Source organism: Parasteatoda tepidariorum, chromosome 6, assembly GCF_043381705.1.
Source record: "Parasteatoda tepidariorum isolate YZ-2023 chromosome 6, CAS_Ptep_4.0, whole genome shotgun sequence".
Taxonomy (NCBI): Eukaryota; Metazoa; Arthropoda; class Arachnida; order Araneae; family Theridiidae; genus Parasteatoda; species Parasteatoda tepidariorum.
Window position 1 is genome coordinate 7,876,339 of NC_092209.1, and position 22,479 is coordinate 7,898,817.

Genomic DNA, 22,479 nt, shown 5'->3' on the forward strand with positions numbered 1-22,479 from the left:
AAAAATAGAACAATAACTCTTAAATGTGGAATAGATTTAGTTAATGGGTGAGGATCTCTCTAGGAAAAAAAAATATTGGTGCTAGCTTTGTATTTGGCGCGAAGCACTAGCATCTACACTGTGCTAACATGTACTATCAAGTCACATGGAATAAAAATCTTAAGCTGGTATTTACTGATTAAATTGATTTTTGTACTATTTACTACAATGTTAATTAAATGTATCACATTTTTGTTGTTGTTGTTGAAATCAAGAATCAAATATTGAAGAGCATTGCTTCAGACTAAAATGCTCTACGTGGATTGAATTATAGTCCCTTCTGTTAATAAGAGAACCAAATTACTTCTACTGTTTGTTACATAATTTCCGAAATCTTTAATCTCATAATCCTATAACGGTACTAAATTTTCTCAAAATGTAGAACATTCTGTGTGGCAGTTAAGGAGGAAGAGTCGAAAGTTTCAGAAACTATATAAAAGAACCTGAAGCATGTAATGGAGCTTAGACAGAATTAGTGTGGTCAAGATGTTTTTACCCAAAATAAATGTGTTAGCTGTTCTTTTGTTTTTAATTGTTAGGGCCAGATGTCAAGAATATGACTTTGGAGCAGAAATTTCACGTCAATGCTGTGAGTATAGACATTATATTTTACTTCTTTTAATTTAATTGTAGAATATGTTCAGCAGAAGAATATGTTTCGTTGATATTTTGAAACTTCACTAACTTTCTGAGAGTTAGTATCGGAAGTGAATATAGAACAGTAATTTATTCACGCATGTGAATATAGAATATTTGTCAATACACGCAAAGACAGATTATTATTTTATCAATGTAATTAATATGCTTAAAAGACTTAGATATGCTTAAAATAATGATTGATTTTCTTTCTTGCTAAATTTATAAAAAAAAATGTCCCCTAGCTGACCCCTCTGTTGAAAACTGTAATATACACAATAGTTTAAAGCAAAAAAAATTATGTATTATAAATTATAAAATAATGCATAGAAGCAGCTGGTTCCAAAGCATCTGTCATATAACTGTCCAATGCTAAAAATTGTCAAGTTGTTTCATGAAAAATTCTAAGAATTTAAGGAAATAGCAAAAGAAATCAAATATTCTATATCCTTGAATTCAATTTTAAGTAGTTAGATTATGAAGTACAGGAGTTTTTATTCCCAGCAGTGGCTAGACCACATAGGAAAGTGTGTAGACCGAGCACAATGCTGGCCGTCATACTTTTAATCACGAACCTCTGTGACCTTCTTTTCAAATTCGGTTGGTTGTAGGAGTGATTTACTTTATAATGAACTTTAAATACAATTATTATTCGAACTTATGCAATGCGTCATTGTAATTGAGGCTATAGTTATCAACACGTTGAATGCCACGCTAATTTTACATAGCTTGCCCGTCTGGCCAAACGGTAAATAACTACAAACTAAATTTGCAAATATTAGACAGATTTTGCTAGTTTTTTATAAGGTTTTGCATGGCATCTCCATTAAGATAAAAAGTGGTGAATTATATAAACCTACGAATTGTTTAGAAATAGTGGTGGATAAAAATATAATAAATTGAAATTATTAAACCAAAAATCACAATTAATAAACTACCACTTTAAAATATTTATTCGCTGTCCGGTGCAAGTAGGCATCTTGGTGTATATAAATAAAACTATTTTTGTGTGTTCTATATTGCATTCATTTCTTCAAACCATTTTAGCATACCTGCCAGCTTTTAATCCTTTCCATTATAATTTTTCCCAGTGGTATTAAAATGGAATTCAAACTTCAGTTTTAAGCAAACAAATACGCTGTATTTGAGAAAACTTAAGTTGACAACCATGATAGTAACGCATATTTATATATGTACTTAATTTTTGTAAGAATAGTGGTGATCAAAATCATTTAAAAATCAAAATTATAAAAGAAAAAATAGTATATATTTACTACCACTTTAAATATGAAAATAAAATCTTCCTGAAAATCTGGAAGAGTTGGTACGTATGATTTTAGTATCTGTAATACATTTAAAAAAATAAAAAATTTACTCGAATTATGTCTTTAAAAAAATCTTGACTTCGCCGGTCCCCGGTGACACCCGTGGGGCTACGAGCAAACTCGGTGCCGGTCACCGGTGACCCCCATGGCATTCAACTTGTTGATCTTGGGTATAAAGTGGTCCCATCAATATTGATATGTTTAGTGTAACGGAATTGTTTACGCTTTCAATTGTCTTATCAGTTAATTTTATCATAACTAATCCATATTAGTCTAGGTTTATCCACTCAACTCTTCAATAATTTCATTAATAACTTATTAATAACGTCTCAAACATTTAATGTCACCTCACCTCATATTTAAATTTCAATGTTTTCGTAAGCAATAAGAACAGTTAGATTTTTTTTTAAAAATTCATATATTCAGATATTTTAAGAATTATAGGTTTTTGATACTTTCTGGAAAATTTTGAACAGATAAAAAAAAAATTTGGATAGTAAATATTACGTGCAAATTTATAAAAGATCGTCCATCACCCCAACTTTGGTTTTAACGAGTAAAATGTTTAAATTTTATTTTCCCTAAGTAAAATTGATTGTGTAGTATTAAAAAATTAGTCTCTCACCTATCTGAAAACTTTTATCTTTTCATTTCTTGCAAAAAATATGTTTTTGTTTCACTATATCTATCATAATTGTAAATATTTTCCTTTTTCATTAATTTTAATAAACTTTAAATTTTTATTATTATTTAGTGGTTCCAGATCCTGTAGGTCTACTGGATTGCGTGGAGAATAGAGTTACCTTACCGGTATTTATTAATTAAAATATTTTCACTCAAATTTTTATATTGATGCAAGTTTTTAATTTTATGATCACAGAATGACTGAAATTCATAGAGGAAATTTAACTTCCTCTATGTAAACCTATTGAGAACATAATTTCCTTATTAATTAAGTAACTAAGTAAATTTTTTAAAAATATATTTAGTTTTATTTTAAACAGTGAAATGTGTTCTAATGAACTAAAAATATCGAATTCCAAATTATATGATTACAAGAATTTACACATGAACACATGGAAAAAAATTAAAAATGCTTACAACCATAAACTTTAACATTATTTTTTATTTTAGTACGTTCTCTGAAATAAAACTCACATTTCTGACAATTTAGCAATCATTTAGCTATATTTCGTTAATTTGGAAAATAATTGGCGAAGCGCGAATTCATAAATATATTACGAATATTACGATTATATTACATACATATATTACGTAAATATTTTCTCGTTTTGAAACCACATCGTAGGGTATTGTGGGAGACCTTCGACCTTCACGTGAAGTCGAGCACTTTACGGTAGAACAGGTTTACGAGGACCAACACCGCACACTCTCGGTCCCTACGCAGACTGATCCAAGTGGGCACCCACCCGCACACTGAGGGAACCGTTGTCTTAACGATCAGTCCACTGCGGGACGAATTTAGAATGAAGATTACCCGATCGAAAATAAAATAACGATGTCTTCCGACTGTTTTGTATGGTGATCAAGGAGTTTACCAGGAAGATGTCGGGATCGAATCTCGCTCCGGGCATGTAATTCATCTCTTTATTTTAACTGTGGGGAGGTATAACTGACTGTCCGTCTTGTGTTGTTTAGGCGACATCGATCCACCGAGATAAATTGTATATTTGAAAAGTTAAATGCTTCAGGCAGAATTTTTTTTTCTGGTTAAAAATAGAATAACAAAATATTTTTTAAATTTTGACGAAATTCGTTTCTCGAAGCAAATACAATAGTTATTTCGTCCCTTTACGGAAAGTTTTATTCGGGGTATATATCAGGAAATGATTTTGTTAAAAAATAAGAAAGTTTCGTGATATTTGAGCATGCTTTCTTCACAGTGTATAATTGGAGAAATTTTAACGTTATATTATTTGATGACAGTACCTGAAAAGTTGGGTGGACTGCACAAACAGCCTCGGAGAAAATGTCCAGACATCTGCTGATATCATCAATTACCGTTGCAAGAGTGTTTGGGAAGGAAAAGGTGTTATACCCGTAAGTACCATTCTATATACCTCTCTATATACCCGCAAGTACCATTCTATATACTTCTAAATTTGTATACAAGTTGTAACAAAACCAATGGTCCCAACTGTATAGTTTGTCGAAAGTAAGAACTCCCCTAGCCATTCCTCTGGACCCGTGGCGGTGACAATGGTAACGAATTATAACTATTTCAAGTAGGGGTGTGGGATCACTGTATAGGACAAGTTTTGTCTCGGGTTGGCGAGAGAAGGGTAATTTTTTTTATCAGGTCTATTGTTCTAGCCCTAGAGTGAAGAGAAGCTATCCTAAATGCCTCGTTCTTGTTTCCATAGCAGCAGACGGCCTCAGACGATGTGGCGGGGGAAGTTCAAGGCGTAAACAAACTATAAAGGATGATGAAAGTTTCGAAGCAAACAACTTTCATTTACTGAGGGATCGGAAAACAAAGAACAAGTCGTGAGAAGGTGCCTCTTAGATCAATCCCCCTGGACATTGTCTTTTCGAACAGATAGATTTGCGGATGTCGACCATCGCCTATCTCTACTCAGTTTGCAAAATTAGTCCGATCAGATGAAAAGAGAAAAACACTGAAAAAAAGAGAGCTAGTTTACACATTAGACATTTCAAGAGATTGCTAGTTAAAACAAGAGAGTGGTAGCAGATATTTATCTTAACATATATATTTAAGAACTAAGTTGATATACAGGGGTTAAACAAAATTAATGGAAAACTTCTAAACTAACTCTACGAGAACAAGATTTTTCAGCGAATGCTGCTTAGGAAGATTTTGTATGTCAAAACTGTGGCTATACGAGGCCTGTCTGAAAAGTATCCGACCTTTGGCCAGAAAAAATATTTCAAATATCTGATGGAGTTGGGACCCTAATCCCCTTCAAAGTAGGCCCCTTGTGCTTCCACACACTTAGCCCACCGATCCTTCGACTGGTGGAAACACCTCTGGAAGTCTTCTTTTGGAATGGTGTTCAGCTCCGTCGTCGCGTTCCGCATTATCTCTTCTTTACTCTCAAAACGGGATCCTTTCAGCGGCGTCTTCAATTTTGGAAACAACCAGAAGTCGCAAGGAGCCAGGTCTGAAGAGTAGGGAGGTTGGCGAATGGTTGTAATTCCATGTTTGGCTAAGAAAGTGTGGATCAATTGGGATGAATGTGCAGAGGCGTTGCATGATGCAAGTGCCAGTTGTTCGCCTTCCACAAGTCTGGTCTTTTGCGCCGAACTGCCTCACGGAGTCGCCGGAGAACATCTTGATAGTACTCCTTTGTCACTGTTTGTCCTTAATGTGCGTATTCGCGATGCACAATTCCACGGACATCAAAGAAAACAGTCAGCATCACCTTGATTTTGCTTCGCACCTGCTGCGCTTTCTTCGGCTTTGGAGAATCGGGATGCTTCCATTGCGACGACTGTCTTTTTGTTTCTAGGTCGTACCCGTACACCCATGACTCATCTCCAGTTCTCACGGTATTCAGAAACCCAGGATCAGTGTTGGCGGTGTCCAGAAGGTCCTGTGCAACGTCAAAACGGAGGTCTTTTTGTTCCAGGGACAACAACTTGGGTATGAATTTCGCAGCTACTCGGTTCATGTTCAAATCTTCACGCAAAATTGCTTGTGCAGAATCTCTACTCACTCCAACCTCTTCTGCAATCTCCCACACTGTCAAACGACGATCTGCCATCACCAAATTTCGCAACCTCTCAACATTAGCTGCACTCCGAGCTGTTTGGGGTCTGCCACAACGCTACTCACTCTCCGCTGATGTGCGGCCATCTTTGAATCGGATGAACCACTCCTTAATTTGTGTTACACCCATCGCTTCTTCTCCAAACACCTGCTGAATCTTACGAATTGTTTGGCTTTGAGAATCACCAAGCTTTTGACAGAATTTGATGCAATATCTTTGCTCAATTTGTTTAGTCATCTTACGGGAAAACTAAATCCGACGAACACTACGAACAGCACCTTACTTGGCGACCACCAGCCAGCGACTGGCACAACCGAACGCGGTGAAAAAAATCAAGCATGTGCATTAAGGTTCCTCCTTCCACCGTGCACGACGGTGCCGCTTTAGAATAATTACTTAGCGCGGGAAAAATTAAGGTCGGATACTACATTTTATTTTATTTTATAACCGTCGTTGAACAGCCGACCCAATTTCATGGGTGGGATACTACATTTAGAAAGATCATGGTCGAAGCTATTATAAATTGCAAGGCTCTCAATAATAATAATTTGCGTAAACTTCATTAACAAATTTATAAACGCAGTTCACACAAACTTACTTAATATTTAAATAATAACCTTATTATTATGTTAATTTTACCGGATCAAAAAATTCCTTATTATTTTTTTTAATTTTATTTGTTGTTGTTGTTGTTGTTGTAGTATGCCATTAAGGCAAAGGAGATGCGTTTCTTCTTGTTTGTATGGCTTAAAATTTGACTTCTGTCACACACACACATACGTCTCAACCTGTTCATGCATACATTCATGCATCTGCAGATCGTAATTTTGACCTGAATTAGAGAACGATCAATATCTACTTCATCTTTATTTTATTTAATAACCGTTGTTGAACAGCCGACCCAATGTTCAGTTCCCGACTACTAATGTTCAACTGCATAACCTTGTCATTTTGAACCAATCCAGAGACAATGTAGCTCCTGGATCAGTACCTCTTCCCCCAGGTACGATTTGTTATAGGAATACGGAGGACTTTTTGATCCGACAGATTTAACGTGCAGCAGTCACCATTTACTGCACGGGGAGTCTTTGCCCGGCGGGGATCGAACTCACGACCTCTTGTACATGGGCCCATTGCCCTACCTACCAAGGTATTCTGGCCAAATTTACCAGATCCGAAAAGGTAGAAAGAAAAAAAAATCTATTCCACATTCTTAAATTTTTTTTTTATATAGACTAAAATCATAAATATCCGAAATAGCGACACATTAGGGCATAATTAGCTGACGTAACTAGTGATCCACTAACTATGACCGAGGATGCCAACTGCTCCGCTTTCTGCAAGAGTTTAAATAACTGGGAAGCAAATTAAGCAGTACAACTTGTTGATGATTATGCATACTTTTTAAAAGTGTGACCACGAGATAGCTGTTAAGGAAGCTGTATTTGATATGATATTTTGAATTTTTGAATGCAGAGGTGGATGAATTACTTGCAGTAGAAATCCTAAACTAAAAATAACTTCATTTTTTTTTACCACTAAAAAATAATTTTTTGAAAAGCGGAGCACGCTGGCGTCTATCCTACGACCTCTGAAATAGTGTGATGTGTATGACTTGAGAAATCTCCAAAATTCAATCAGGTTTTTAACAAAACAATAATTTTCAAACTTGGTGGTGTCTAGTTAAAAATTAAAGTTATTGTATTTTCAGAAAATAAGAAATTATATAAGTACCACTTTTAGGTTTAAAATTTATACATTACTATTTTGAAAAATTTGCGTTATTATTCCAACAAAAATGTAATTGTGTGACATAATTTAAGCTGCTATGATATCATGATATCAGAATTATTAGTGATGGTAGCGAAAATCGGGATAAATTTTTAATAAATTGAGTTATATGATATATTTATTATTACAATTGTCGTCAAAACCTTAAGAACTATTCTTCCTCTCGGATCTTCAACTTTAAATGTAAAGATTATAGTTAGCTTTATGTTCTACAATGTTACCTGATGTGTCAGTTCTTTAGTTTTTATAAGATTAATAAGTTCATCGTTCTTATTTTGTGATCAAGAAGAAATATTTAGATTTTATTCAAATTTTGAGTTTGAAAAAAAAAAACCTACCCTACGGTAGAGAATTTGATTATAAATTAACTCGTCGAAATAAAATGGAAATAGGGTGAATAGTTCATGAGTCATCGATGAGAGGGGTTAAGAACATATTGTTTCCCCATAAATATGACTCAAGTTTTAGAAATTCGTAAGTGCTCCTCAATGCTACACATTATTTTATCAACAATTAGCCGTTTTAAAACGTAATAGGCTATGATCTATTGAGAGAAAAGTTTATTGCGATACCTCTCCTGTTTTAACCCATTAGGAGTCACTGTTTCCATTTCGGAATATACCCTGCAGATTGGTAACTGAATTGATTACTGATGCAGATTGGTAACTGATTCATTAGATGCAGATTGGTAACTGAATTACTTCATCCATAGCATTTATTTTTAAAAATTAAAACGTGCGTGAGTACCACAATGCGTAATTAATGTAAATATTTTTATATCGACCAGAAGTCAACTTTCTGAAAATGGTTCTTAATTTTATTCGTGTTTTTTTGTATTTATTTATTATGATATATATAGACACACACACAGATTATATGAAGTTTTGTTACCGATGCAAAATCTCAGCAAATTGCTTCGCTTTTATTAAAACTTGAAAACATTTTTAGCGATAAATAAATTTGTGGTTTAATGTATGATTTGATTTGAGGTTTTGTAACTTGAACTTAAAGCAATTGTGCCATAATTATGTAATGGTAATCAAAAGAAACATGACACTAGGTTTACGGACGTTTCTTATATACCTATCTCTACGAATACGCGTTAATTCGACGCATGAACGAATACATACAACAGCACTTACAAAAATGCCAACTTGCTCCCGACAGCAAATATATATTTCAAAGTGGTAGTTTATCAATTAAGATTCTTGGTTTAATAAATTCAATTTCGTAAATTATTATCCACCACTATTTCTAAATAATTCGTAGGCTTTATATTTATAAAATCTTCTTAGTAGTTACTTACCGTCTTTTGAATATTTTGGCTTGTCCGGAGCAGTTGGCATCTCTGGCGTACTACAGCGTGATGTGGAAGAAAATAACCTGTATTTATATTTTTATCAAAATCCATTTCTACCCTTTCAACAATTCCTTCCCGTACGTGCTCATTTATGATCTCATCGTATTTTAAATATAATCCCTTATTTCTCTCGAATGTTTTGTTTAAACTAAATAAACGACGTTTTGCAATTTCATAATTACTATTCAATTCTCTATTATCCGCCCTCCATAATAATCGAGTTTCGTATCTTTTATTTGAATATGTCGTATTTTGTTCAAACGATTCCAAAATTTCTTTATCTGACGGAGATAGTTCTTTATCTGCATTTATCCCGATTGCTTCCAATGACCACAAATTCTTAATCCTATCACAATCTAATTCTTCATTTTCAACAAATAAATGATTGACTGGCACCTCCGGTGAATTGGATTCCTTATCCTGTCCTTGTAGTAAAGCTCCAAAAATACTATCCACTGCGATCAATCTTTTACTAATTCTTACGTTCCTTTCACCTAAAATTTGTGATATGTAATCCGAACNAGTGTTAGCGAGCAGGGGGCGCAGCCCACTAGTATTTATGAAATATTCTAGTATTTGATTTTTTAAATACTCGAACTACGCAACTGAAACCTTCAAAATCTGACACTCTGACAACAATTGACATTCTGCGTTTGTTCTTTCTATTATTGCTTATGGGCAACAGTTGTTTATCGCTTGTTTCCTTAGAGATAGCGGATCTAAGTATTGTCGGTACATTCCTATTTATTATTGATGTGATGTTTGCATGTTTACTCAAAGTTTTGTCTAAATTACGATCGCGTCTTGACGCATATGCGTAGAGATTGGTATACCACGAATAGACTTTTCTAGACTCGCTTTTGAAGAAAACACACTTCAATATATATTTACCTCGATCAATGGATAAAACTCATTACAAGAGATAAAATAAAAATGCGAACAGGTTGTAGATAAGTATTTTCTAGTGGTAGTGTTTTAATTCATGATCCTTGGTTTAGTAAGTTTGATTTATAGGATTTTTACTCACCACTACTTCTGAATAATTCAATGGTTTATGTAAAACCTCACTTTATCACAGTTATGCCGTGCTGAGCTTTTAAAAAGTTTTGAAAATTGACCGATTAATTTTAGCTTATAGTTCTCTACCGTTTCTTAATTTTTTTCTTCTTTCAAATCCGGAACAGTTGGCGTTTTTGAACTTACGGTCTCTTGAGTGGTACAGCTTTTAAAGTTGGCGAAATTAAACAAAATGCTGCATGCTTTAGTTTCCATCTTCCACCACTGTAAAAATCTTTTGCGATGCAGTTGGCATTGCTGACTGAGAAACTAAAAAAGATATATTTTAAATTTTAGTATTACAAAAGGTTGAAAGTTACTAAATAAAAAGAGAAAAAAAAAACTGGCGGTGACACTGTTTCGTTTCTCGCTTGCTTTCGAGAATAATAAAACCTGAGATTCTCGTGAATTAACAGTTGCAACTTTTATAAAATTTTAAGAAGTTTCAGAAGTTCTATTTAAAAAAATGTTTAAAAACATGATAAAAACTACATCGTCGTAAGCTGTTTTTACAGGACACAGCTCGAAATGCTTGCTTAACAAAATGAACACAGCACAAAATGTGTGAATTGTTGTTGTTGTAGGCCATTAAGGCAGGGGTGTGATCGTTCTTGTTTTCCGGTGACGCCAACAATGACCAAGAATTCCACTTCTCCCATACCCATACGTCACACACGTTTATAGAGCTGACACATTCATGAATCCATTTTACCCACTGGCAAAATGGGTCTTGGTTTGGTTTGATGGCGTGCGCTCCTTATTTGGACGTCATCCCACCTTTCAACTGTGTTCAAGAGTAATAGTAAACAGTGCGCATGCGTCGTCATTGAATGCGTTGCTATGGCGACCACTGCTGTTTGATAATTTCTTTAGAATCCTTCTTTTTTCACTTCCAATTTTGTTATGCATTAAGTGGGTGAGTTTATTTTTGAGATATGGGACCAGAGAGATCCCATAAATACTTCTTGGGTTGTGAATAAAAGAGAACTTCTTCATCATTTGAACGATATTTTTGTTTTTATTGTTTCAGTTAAGAATTAAAAATCCTAACCTACAGCTCAAGCCGGATCGTTTTAAATTCTAATTCAGGTGAATATCAAAAATAAGGAGGGTCCCAAACTGACTGACACGGTCTCAAAGGTTAGAGTTGAAGCGAGAAAAGGGAAAACGAGGTAAAGGCCTAAACTTTCCGAGGCTGAAACAGTTGAAGCCAAAGAACATAGACGGGAAAAAAATTATACAACAACCATTTTGCTTGATGATATTACAATTTAAAGATCATAACATTTTTTTAAAAAAGTTCTTATATTCTTACAGGAAGTATTTTATATCAAGGATTGTGTCATAGAAAAAACTGGTTTACCTCCTAAAAATGTATCTGCAGAAGTTCTTGGAGCATATAAGGTAAAGATATTTATTTGCACAATGATATTGCATGTTTAATGTTTGATTATTTATTTATGCTTTTACATGTGTATGCTGTATAGTACATAAATAATAAAAACACTGTTGATTGGTTTTTGACCGAATCTGAGATATTTTCAAGTCACCGATTACAAGTCTGCAGTCAGTTTCTCCCTACATTTTATACAACTTTTTTATGCAATTTAATGATAGATTCCTCACCAATATTTTTTGAAATTCACTCGTGGGAATACTGGATGTCCCCACTTCTATGCTACGTAGGGTGTGGTAGGAAGAAGGCGGTGATGCATTTTTTATATGATGCGAAAGGGTCGATCACATGTTTTTTGTACTAAGAGTTATTTTAAGGGTACAGACGAATGTATATGCATGCATATAAGCCTACACGTGCTATATAATGTATACTGAATGTACAACTGAATGTACGTGTAGATAAACTTGTACATTCAAACAAAAATGAGCAAAACCAAAAATGGCATTATGAAAAAAAAATTTACGTGTAGATAAACTTGTACATTCAGACTGAAATAAACTAAACCAAAAATGTCATTATGAAAAAAAAATCTATAGCTTTCGGAACAAAGCAAATTTCAAACTTGAAATCCCCACACCGAATTAGGTTTTAAAGTAGGTAGAAAGTATTTGTGTAAATGCAACATAAAATTTGTTCCCTAGTGTAATTAACTCGAATTAATACTAAATTGTGAATTTCGGTGCGTATTGGTTAGAGATAAAGAACGCTAATTTCATGAGAAGCTAATCTGTTGGAATAGGTTGAAGCCTTGAAATAGATGGCTAACCACAAAAAAAAGAGTACAGCGATTATAGTGTAAGTAGATCAACAATACAGTGTAAAGTTGCCAACACTTTGGTGGCCCACTCAGTCAGGTGGTTGATTTAAAAAGTTACAATTTAAATGTTTTGGAAAATGTTGATATTGATTATTGATATCAACTTAAACAGATGATCGTGATGAACTTGACAGAGTTCGCCATAGCTTGTCGGTTAAACTTCACGTACGATTGACGATTCAATCATCACTTTTTGGCTGCATTTATGGCTTCTAAGAACTAGTTTTCTATTCATAGTCAAAAAATTGCTTGCTAATTACTTAAATTGTTTTCTTTCTCTTGTTAGTTTATTCTTTTACTGTCATCTTATTCACGAAAGAACTAATTTTAACTGAAATTGGCATTTTGCAAGAATCGACACGGAATTTTCCCTCTCACGGTTGCTATAAGCTTAAGACTTGTCAAATAATAATAATAGTAGTAAATAAATAAATAAATAACTTCTCTAAACGACCCAAAGTTTTATTTTATTTTATCGACGTCGTTGAACAGCCGACCTAATTTTTGAGTTCACGACTATCAATGTTCAACTCCGTTACCTAGTCATTTTGAACCCAACCCAGCTAACAAAAGAACTCCTATATCAAATATTCGGAGAAATTTGCCTTCATGGAGAACTTTTTGATGAGACACACCCGCATTTGCGTTACAAAGAGAGGAGAAATTACGTAAACTCCTATGATTAGCTTGACGTCAAGGGAACTCTAATCCATGATCCGTCAACTATTGAGGATATTTTACATCAGCACTGTTGTCCATGCGAGTCAGGTGCGGAAATCGCATCGACCCACTAACGCTGAGGTTTGAACACGGGTCAGTTCATTGGGAGGCGAGTGCTGTGTCCCCTGAACGACCACGACTTTCTCCAAAATATCGAAAAATATAATATTTTTCTTATATTAGAAAATTTCCTCTAATAAATCGAGGCGACTCTTTAAAGTACTTAAATAAGCTTATTGTATATGACTTTTTAAGGATTTACGACCTCCTGGACATGGTTTAGCTTGCAGCTAGATCTTGAGGAGTAATCCCCACTCAGACACGTGAAAATGAACTGTCTGGGTCTAAGTTTGCGGAATTATAAGACCTCCAATCAGAAGCTAGACACTTGGCTATTGAGTCACGGCATGGCGTTATTGGAAATAAGACCCAACAGCAGAAATTTAAAATATTTTATAATACTGCTCCTTTTTTCACACTGTTTAACTACTAGTACTGATTAACTAACTACTAGTACCGACTACTGGACCGATGACCGCGTTAAGCTGCGCACGAATCACGCTGGGGGTTAAAAATTATCGTAAGACTTCTGGGCTACCTTTAACGAAACAAATAATAAATGAATTTGGAAAAGACCCCACAAGTATTCTATGATGCTACCCAAAAAATAACAAGCAGAGATATTTTACACAATTATAGCCAAATAAAGGATGACATTCAAAACGTAGTATACCCGATACTTTATTTATGTTGAGATATAAATTTTCTTAAACATTTTTCTTAGGATCATAAAATTTATAAATTTCAAAAAACTCATTCGAATGGTATAATTCCGCGTAAATTTGAACAATTCACAACAATAAAACAACCCTGAATATCAAGCTTGTTCACACATCGCCTCTTAACACGTTGAACGTCGCGTCAGCCATTGGTGGCTGACACTGGACTTTCCATTTAGGCCGCGCCAGCCACCGGTGGCTGACACTGAAATTACATTTAGGCCGCGTCAACCACCGGTGGCTGACACTGACCTTTCACATAGGCCGCGAAAAACAGCTGTATAACATGATATAGAACTAGAAAATTTACATTCTTTCATGGAATTGCAGAAAATTTATTCAAACTTTACTTAATTACTGTGATTCTTGGTTTAATAAATTCAATTTACTAGGTTTTTATCCATCACTATTTCTAAACAATTCGTAGGTTTATATAATTCACCACTTTTTTCAGATACGTATTGCTAAACTTTTTAAAAAATAGCAAAATCGAAGGGTATTTCGCGTGCCTTTTACGCTTTGTGGAATTTTCACCTTCTCAACAGAGATTGCGATCCCATGTTCTTTAAAAAAATATGCATCGTCTTAAAAGTGAACTTTGCCCTCGCCACCTTGAAATTTAGTTTAAATTTTTAATTTGTATTTTCTTGATTTTTCTTGCTTAAAAAACATTTTATGATATAGTATATTCGATAACAGAATACCTTTTTAAAAAGAGCGGAAAATAAAGGTTTTATTATACTAGGAAAAATAGCGCTTGATAATTTTTAGAATTTGTATGGATTTGTCTTCAAAGCTGTAAAGCAATCAAGTGATGGGATGTGTGGTTTTGAGTTAGTCATTTAAAACTAAACTTTTGTTAGCTCTCAGTTTTCTAAAATTTACTTTTACTCCTGTTTAAGCAGATGAATACCGATTTGAATGATGCAAAAAAATTCTTTTANAGGGCAATTCCACGAAAGTGTCAACTTTTAAGTGAAATTTTTTTTTTATGAATTGCATATTTTAATTTTAAAAATATGTTCAAAAATAGCCAAAGTCTACATATTACTGTTTAATTTTTGATAATTTTAAGTTTTTTGAATCTGGCAGCATTCTAAAGTAATCACATGGCTGACAAGTGAATTCTTCACATTTGTGCTCAAATTGTTTTCTTGAAAAATACTTATAAAATAAAAGAAATGTATCTTTCTTTTGCAATATTTTGATAAAAATATGCATATAGAACAAAATTTAAACATTTTAAGTTTAATATATAAAATAAAAGTAACTTCTTTTACGTCATTCCGTCACATGTCTTAATAATGCATAAATTTCCTGAGAACGAAGATAAGATGTGACATTGGCAAGTTAGATATAAAACCTCTTCAGAGACAACCTAATTTTCAAACTGTTGAAATTTTTACATAAATATTAATCCTGTTTATCTGTTACATTCTGCTTATCATTTACATATTATTAAAACATTTTTTAAATGAAAGCTTTCTTCTACTAAACTTTTTGTCATTCCGTCACAGTAAATAGATGTTAATAACCCAACCTGAGGTTAATTTTCCAAATTCACATTTTGCATTGCTTACACATTATACTAAAAGTATAAAATAGTTCAGAAAAATAATAGCTGCAAAATTCGCAGAAACTACCAGTTCTAAGCGGCATGCCAAAAGCTTGGTTGCTAAAATGTCATTCCGTCACGCAAATAAAAAGTTAGTAAAATTAAAAGTAAAAAAGATAGAAAATCCTGTTTTTTTAGTTTATGAAGCGTATTATGCCAATAATAATGATATGCATGAGAAAAACTTTTTTTTATTTGAAATTAGATACATAGAAACTTCAATTAATTGTTATTTTGCAAGTCAAAATGTCATTCCGTCACATATGGAATTGCCCTTTTGTTACCTATTCTAGACTGAGTATTTCCTAGTGTTTTGCTCCCTACGGGATATTGAAACACAGTATTTGATGTTGCTAGATTATGTTATGCTTAAAATGAAAGTTAGAAAACTTTTACCTTTCTGTTGGCGTCGGTTTGGGAAACATCCCGGAGGATGATCCGAAGACATGCCATCGCAATTTTGATTCCTTGCCTCGACTTGACCTTGCCTTTTGACTCCCCTGCTTTGGTTGCTGGACAACCTGCGTGTGAAGTTGAGTAATTTATGGTAGAACAGTTTTAAGAGGACCATTAACGAGCTCCTTCGGTCCCTTCGCAGGCTGATCAAATTGGTCACCAATCTGCTTACTCACTGCAGCCAGAGATACTTGACTACGGTGTTCTACAGGGAACCGTGTCCTTAAGATTAGTTAACTGTGAGACCATAATTAAATAATTTAATAGGTTGGCCCGCAAAAAAAATTTTTTTTTTCTTCAACATTTTTGAAACCATTTAGTATGGACTTCAATTTTCCAGCATCCTGTTGGTTAAAATTGAAAATCCTATTTCGTTTCATTAAAAAAAAAATCACTTTATGGATTAAAACTGACAGTTTCTTATTTTCTAGGAATGCGAAAAATCGCCTACTCCACCTGGACAAATTTCATCGAGAACTAAATCTGCTCCTTTACAGCAACAGCAGGTAGCCGTTGCACCACCGCAGCAAGTATCGACTGTTAAAACTGCAACACTTCCAATACCAGCTGCTCCTGCAGTTCAGCCAATAACTGTTGTTGGCGCCGCTCAGCCTCAACAACAGCAGTATGCAGCGATAAGTAAGTTTTTAAATTAGTTTACAGATGAATTTATTTTTGCTTTTCTTTGCAAAGCTGAATTAAAAAAAAAAAAAACTCGGCCTATTAATAGGTAAATCAATATATTTTTTCTAGTCGGACTTCGTTCCTGAATTTTTTTTTTCTTTTCAAATAGCTAGCTGGGTGACTGAAAAAAAAAATTTAACAAACAGGCTCAAATATATTTTTACTTTTATTTCACAAAGCTGTACAAATAAATGGATAAATTAAAGGATCACCCGGAATAACTTTCGATCTTATTTCTGGATCTTCATAATCGGTCCTCAATCTTAAGGTTCGAAGAGGTTTATTTATTTTAGTTTTTGCATATTTCGTCATATCTCACTTTTTTTTAAGCGAATTCAATTTTTTTTCTTAATTATAAAATCTATTTCATAGTAAGACCAAATGTTTATTAAGTCATGTGCAATATATACATTTTAAACATTTGTAACATAAGCAAAAATACTGTCTACAATCGCTGTATTTATATTAATTAATCATCAGGTTTGATAAAAACATAACCCCATTTGTTGTGTTACTATTTTTCTTACCATCAGTGCCTTTTTAAAATTCAGTAAATTTTATTTTTGTTTTCTATTGAACAGCCATTTTTTTTGTTGTTGAAATATTGGGTTTAAAAACATATTTGAAAATTAATGTAGTGATATATCTTGAGACTGTCATAAAATCAATAGCAAATTTATTAAATAGAAATACAGAAAATCAAAAGCTATCTTGTTTAACCCCTTGGTGACGGGTGATCCATAAAAGCATTCGTACTAAATCAAAATCAGTGTGTAAATAAATAAAAAACGGTAACTTAAATGTAAGCAGTGCTAATTTGACAGACCTACCTTGCTTTTACTTTAATTATTGTTAGTTTAATCATATATACAATCAATGCGGAAACTAATAATGGGTGCACCGGAGTACCTGGCAAAAAGGCCACCTCCGTAAATTATATGATTACAAATTGAATCAAAGGCCATTGATATTAAAATTATTTGGGTTAGTAAACTTAATGTTAGTAGTTAAATAATATTGTAGAAAAGAAGATAGAACAGGGATAACACAGACAGGTAATAACATGAACAATGAAAGGAAGAAAAAAAGAATTAAATTATTTATTATAATTCATTATTTATTTTTTATTTAAAATTATTGACAAATAAGCAGTTAGTGATTAGCATTGTTAGTAGTTGAATTTGTAAATTGAATCAAAATGAGCCGCAGTAATTCCGCGAAGGATTGGGCCAACCCAAGAAGGTGGAAAAGGGTAATGATGATAGAGGAGATGAGGGCCCAGTCAGGGGGATAGAAAAATCAGCAATACGACTCAAACGATGTCTTGGAGATTATTATAGTAATGGAGACTTGCCTTAGGCCGTCTCCTGCGCTTAGGGTGATCTGGGTCGTAGTTAGAGGAAGACCAAATAAGGGGATTGAAGTGTCCAGTGCTCTTTAGAAAATAGTTAAGAGAACTGTTCCTGTATAAGTCAAGAAGGCTTGGCGCACAGATGTCATTACGGATATTTTTATTCCTGAAATACCTGAGGGAATTTGTGATATTGCGGAGGGTTTAGTTATAAGCACTCTGTAAGAGTTTAAGATTTGTCTTTGCAGCCCCCCCCCCGAAGGCGGGTGCTGCATGTGTTAATAGGGGGGGTGAGAAACATTTTAAAAATTAGAATCCTGTTATTAGTGCTGAGAGGAGAGTTCTTATTTAGTATAGGATAAAGTGCACATTTTGCAGTTATGAATTTACTCTTAATGTTTTTAAAATGATATTTGAATGTCAGGGTTTTATCCATAATGACACCTAAGTACGTGGCCTTCGTTTCCCATTTGAAAGAGAAGTTGTTATCAATGATAACATCCTTCTTGTAGGTCCTTTTTCTGGTGAATAGCACCGCCTGAGTTTTGTCGATATTGAGGGCAAGTTTCCAATTTTGGAAGTAGTCAATGATGGTGAGGAGATGATAAATAATATTCCTGTTGATATCACTGATATACTTGCTTTGTGTCGCAATGGCTGTATCGTTAGCGTACAGTGCAGCCAGAATACCAGGATCTCTAGGGATATCATTAATAAAAATTAAAAATAGGAGGGGTTCCAGTTTGATCCCCTGGGGAACACCGCTATTAATGGGTCTTAGGGTGGAGAAAAATGTGTTGCAGTTGACCATGAACTTTCTGTGTGTTAGGTAGGATCGTATAATTAGAATAAGTGATCTAGGGAAATTGTATTTAATTAATTTATGGATAAGTGCATCGATCCATACCTTGTCGAAGGCTTTAGTCAAGTCGAGAAAGACGGCACTGTATGTTTGTTGTGTAGCCATCCTACGTGTATGTATTCAACGAGCCTGATGAGTTGGTATTGTGCGGAATGTTTAGGGCGAAAGCCAAATTGCTTATCGATAATAATGTGGTTATCATCGCATAAGTCTCTCATTCTGCACAAGATGATGTCCTCAGCAATTTTGCTCAGTGAGGAGAGTAAACTGATGGGTCGATAGCTATCTCGTTTTGTTGGGGTTTTTTCCTGGCTTTAGGATAGGTTTAATGACTGCTATCTTCTAATCAGTGGGGAAGTATGATAAGAGTAGAGCTGAGTCAATAATGCATGTTAAATAGTGAATGTAGTTAAGAGGGAGTGCTTTGATAAGTCTATTATTAATGGGGGTCCCTTATTATTCTTAAGTTTCTTAATGGAGTTAATTACATCACTAAGAGGGACCGGGGTGTGGGTGTAAAGGGGCAGAGTTGCAGGAAAGAATACCTTATTAATACCTCTTCCAACCTCTAAGTTTGTAGAATCATTTCCGGCAAGGTCGTTGGTAAACTGCAATTCAAGACTGTCAGCAATGATGTTGGCTTTCATATTGTCATCGAAGGTGACAGAATTATTATGTTTCAGGGCTGCTTGAGGATTTAGCCTCAAATTTGTTGACCACTTTCCAAATTGAATTATTTTGGACAGAAAGGTCTTTGATATACTTGGTGTAGGAGGATTGCTTGTGTGCTCGAAAATCTCTCCTAATTTTAGCGTTGATCTGATTCAGTCGAGCTTTGTCATTTGGGTCACGGGACTGTTGCCACAACCTCCTGATATTGTTTCTATCTCTAATAAGATTCCTGATATGGGGGGGGGAGTGCATTGCAGTAATTGTTTGCCTCCACAAAAACGGAAGCCTCTTCTTCAGCCTGGTTAATAGAATTAGTGAAGCTGTCAACAAATTGATCTAATTGGGTTGGGGTCTCGACTGGGGAGCAAACTAGGGGGGAATTAGCTAGAATGCAATTAAATTTATTCCAGTTGATTTTATTTATTTTATTATTAAGATTATTGGGGACATTAATATTGATGCTAAACTTAACAGGTAAATGATCAGAACAGAGTTCATTTAAGGTACTAGTATTGATGAGGTAATTTAAATTTCTAGAAAGGGCGAAATCGATCGTATTAGCTGATAAGTTCGAGATCCTGGTATTGGTGGGGGGGTAGTGTGCATTTAATTTAGCTAAGTTTATGAAATTAAATAGAGAGGTGCCCAGGCCGTTGCTATCATGCTATCATTGTTCCATGTGCTGTGTTTAGCGTTGAAGTCACCAGCCAGAAAAATAATCCAACCGTAGGAAATTAGACTTTTGAGGTCGCTGATAAAGGTAGCCGGGGCATTGGGGGGGCAAAGACACTAGAAATGACAATAGAATGGGATGGGGAGAAAAATAGCTCAAGGGTCGTTGCTTCTAAAAAATTGAAGGTAAGGTAATCAAGAAGTTTATGATTAATATTCCTTTTAATGATAATGGCAGTGTATGTCATCGATGTGACTAGGTGTGATGAATTAGATAATTAGGTATTTTAAAAAAGTTAGCAGTGACAAATTTGGTTTCCTGTATTATAGTTCAAAGTATAACTGGATAATTTCATTTTGAACTAAAGTAATGGTGAATTAAATAAATCAAACAATTATAACCCCGCCCACAAATTAACTGCTAAAGAACTTTGGTTGCCAATTTTATCTTTTTACCCTGATTGATACGGTATGCTGGCACAAGTATTTGTGACAGTTGGCACGAAAGGGTTAAAGGCAAAACTTTCAGCTGTCTTGTCAAATCAAGCAACAGCTTATACATATTTATCTCCCTTCCCTCAAGTAGTGAGGTTATTTTCTACGATTAGTAGAAACGCCCACTTTGAAATTTAATCGCTCCTCCTTTCTCTGCGGCCCTGTTAACAGACTTCACCCCATTTCATGTTGTGTATTATTCAGACTCCGAAAACATGTCCAGAAAGTTCAAGATGAACTAGTGAGATGTTTACTTTTTGGTGAAACGCTAAAGGTCCTGTCGTATCGGGCAGGAAATATAATAGTCCCTGTAGATTTTCTCTTGTTTTGTGATTTCGATTGTGNAAAAAAAAAAAAAAAAAAAAAAAAAAAAAAAAAAAAAAAAAAAAAAAAAAGAAAAGAAAAACAAATGAAAGGGACTAACTTGAAAAGGGAAACTCGAAGCCATCAGAAAGACTATTTTTTTAAAAGAATAGTTACAAAAAAATATAGTAAAATAAAAAGAAAAAAAAATGCTATTGATGGTTTTATTCTTTAATCATTCCTCCTTTCATAACGCTAGAACTATTCACTTTGGTCATCATTGCTCGTAGCGCCATCTATTTATAATTTTTTAAAATTAAATCGCAAAATGTCTTAATAAAATATTTACAGCTTTCACAATAGACATAGATCGACTATGAATTCGGATTCAACATTCAACTAATTTCAAGTATAGGGACTCTATAAAAATGAATAAGTACAAATTAAATGCATGCAACATTTTTTAGTCATTCAAGTCTACTTGTGCGAAAATTCAACAATTTGTTTTGACGCAAAAAGCACAAATTAAATGTAATGTTTTGTTCTACCGAGATATATTCCAAGAATGAAATAATTTAGATAAAAGTCTTTTTTTCTCTGAATAAAGCTCTTAGGATCGTTGAGCTTTGTTTGAGTGAATATACTTTTACAGAATTGCAAAAAAGATGCGAAAACAATGAATCTAACAATTTCGATTTAGTGGTCACCCCTTCCTACCGTAGAACTTAAGGCATCTACGAAGTACCTGTCCCAAATTCTTCATCTGTATTGAGCCCTAGGACGACTGAGACTCTGGAGTAAAAAACAGTGAAGGGGCTAAGGTGAATGACTGCTTAGAGCAGTGATTATCAAACTTATTTCTTTTACCACCCCCTTTGAAAATCAATTATTTTTCAGCGCCCCCCCCCCTTTTTTTTGCACCCCTAAAACTTAAAAACCACAATTTCATTACTTTAATTATATTAGTTATACATATTAGTCGGTTCTGACGTTTAAACTTACATTCTAAACTAGAAATTTTTACCAGTGAGAGCAAATAAAACCCAACTTTATAATATTAATAATATAATTTGATCAAATTACAAGAAACAATATAAATATGTAATCAGTTTTCGTTTTTATACTAATCTAATGAGATGGATGAATTTGATGATATTTAATAAGTTTGTTGATATCAGGTTCGATTTTACTCAAAAACAGTCGTAAGTCGCCGCGTTTGGTAACTTGCAAATGATTTCTCTTTTTAGTAAGCAGCGTTGTCACAGCGCTAAATCCACGTTCACACAAATATGACGATGGGAATGCTATCAAAAATCGTTCAACGATAGACCACAATCCAGGGTACAACTGCGGAATTGACTTTTGTAGCCAAAATTGTTGGTAGCCATTTTTGTATTTGATTTTTATTTCCTCGTTCGTTGTCAGTTCTATAAGTTCTTCTTCCAACTGGGGTGATATTGCTATGTTGACATTTGAAAAAGGATCTAACACCCAGTCTGGTATTTCCAATTTCAAAATGTCCTGGAATCTTTCAATGAAATCACTGTGAAGATTTTCCAAATGTTGGCAGTAGACGAGCAAGTCGTCGTTGTTGCAGGATACTGATAAATTGGGAAAATTATGGAACTCACGTCT

General features: G+C 34.2%; 1 protein-coding gene across 1 annotated transcript in view; it reads left to right on the forward strand.

The window, feature by feature from the left end:
• Nucleotides 1-450: 450 nt before the first annotated feature.
• Nucleotides 451-22,479, forward strand: part of LOC122271044 (TSC22 domain family protein 1-like) — a 34,149-nt gene continuing 12,120 nt past the window's right edge. The window contains exons 1-5 of the mRNA XM_043050842.2: nucleotides 451-628; nucleotides 2,755-2,810; nucleotides 3,948-4,061; nucleotides 11,277-11,363; nucleotides 16,237-16,444. Of these exons, the coding sequence (XP_042906776.1) occupies nucleotides 526-628; nucleotides 2,755-2,810; nucleotides 3,948-4,061; nucleotides 11,277-11,363; nucleotides 16,237-16,444 (568 nt within the window). The 5' untranslated portion in view covers nucleotides 451-525. The remainder of the gene's footprint in view (nucleotides 629-2,754; nucleotides 2,811-3,947; nucleotides 4,062-11,276; nucleotides 11,364-16,236; nucleotides 16,445-22,479) is intronic.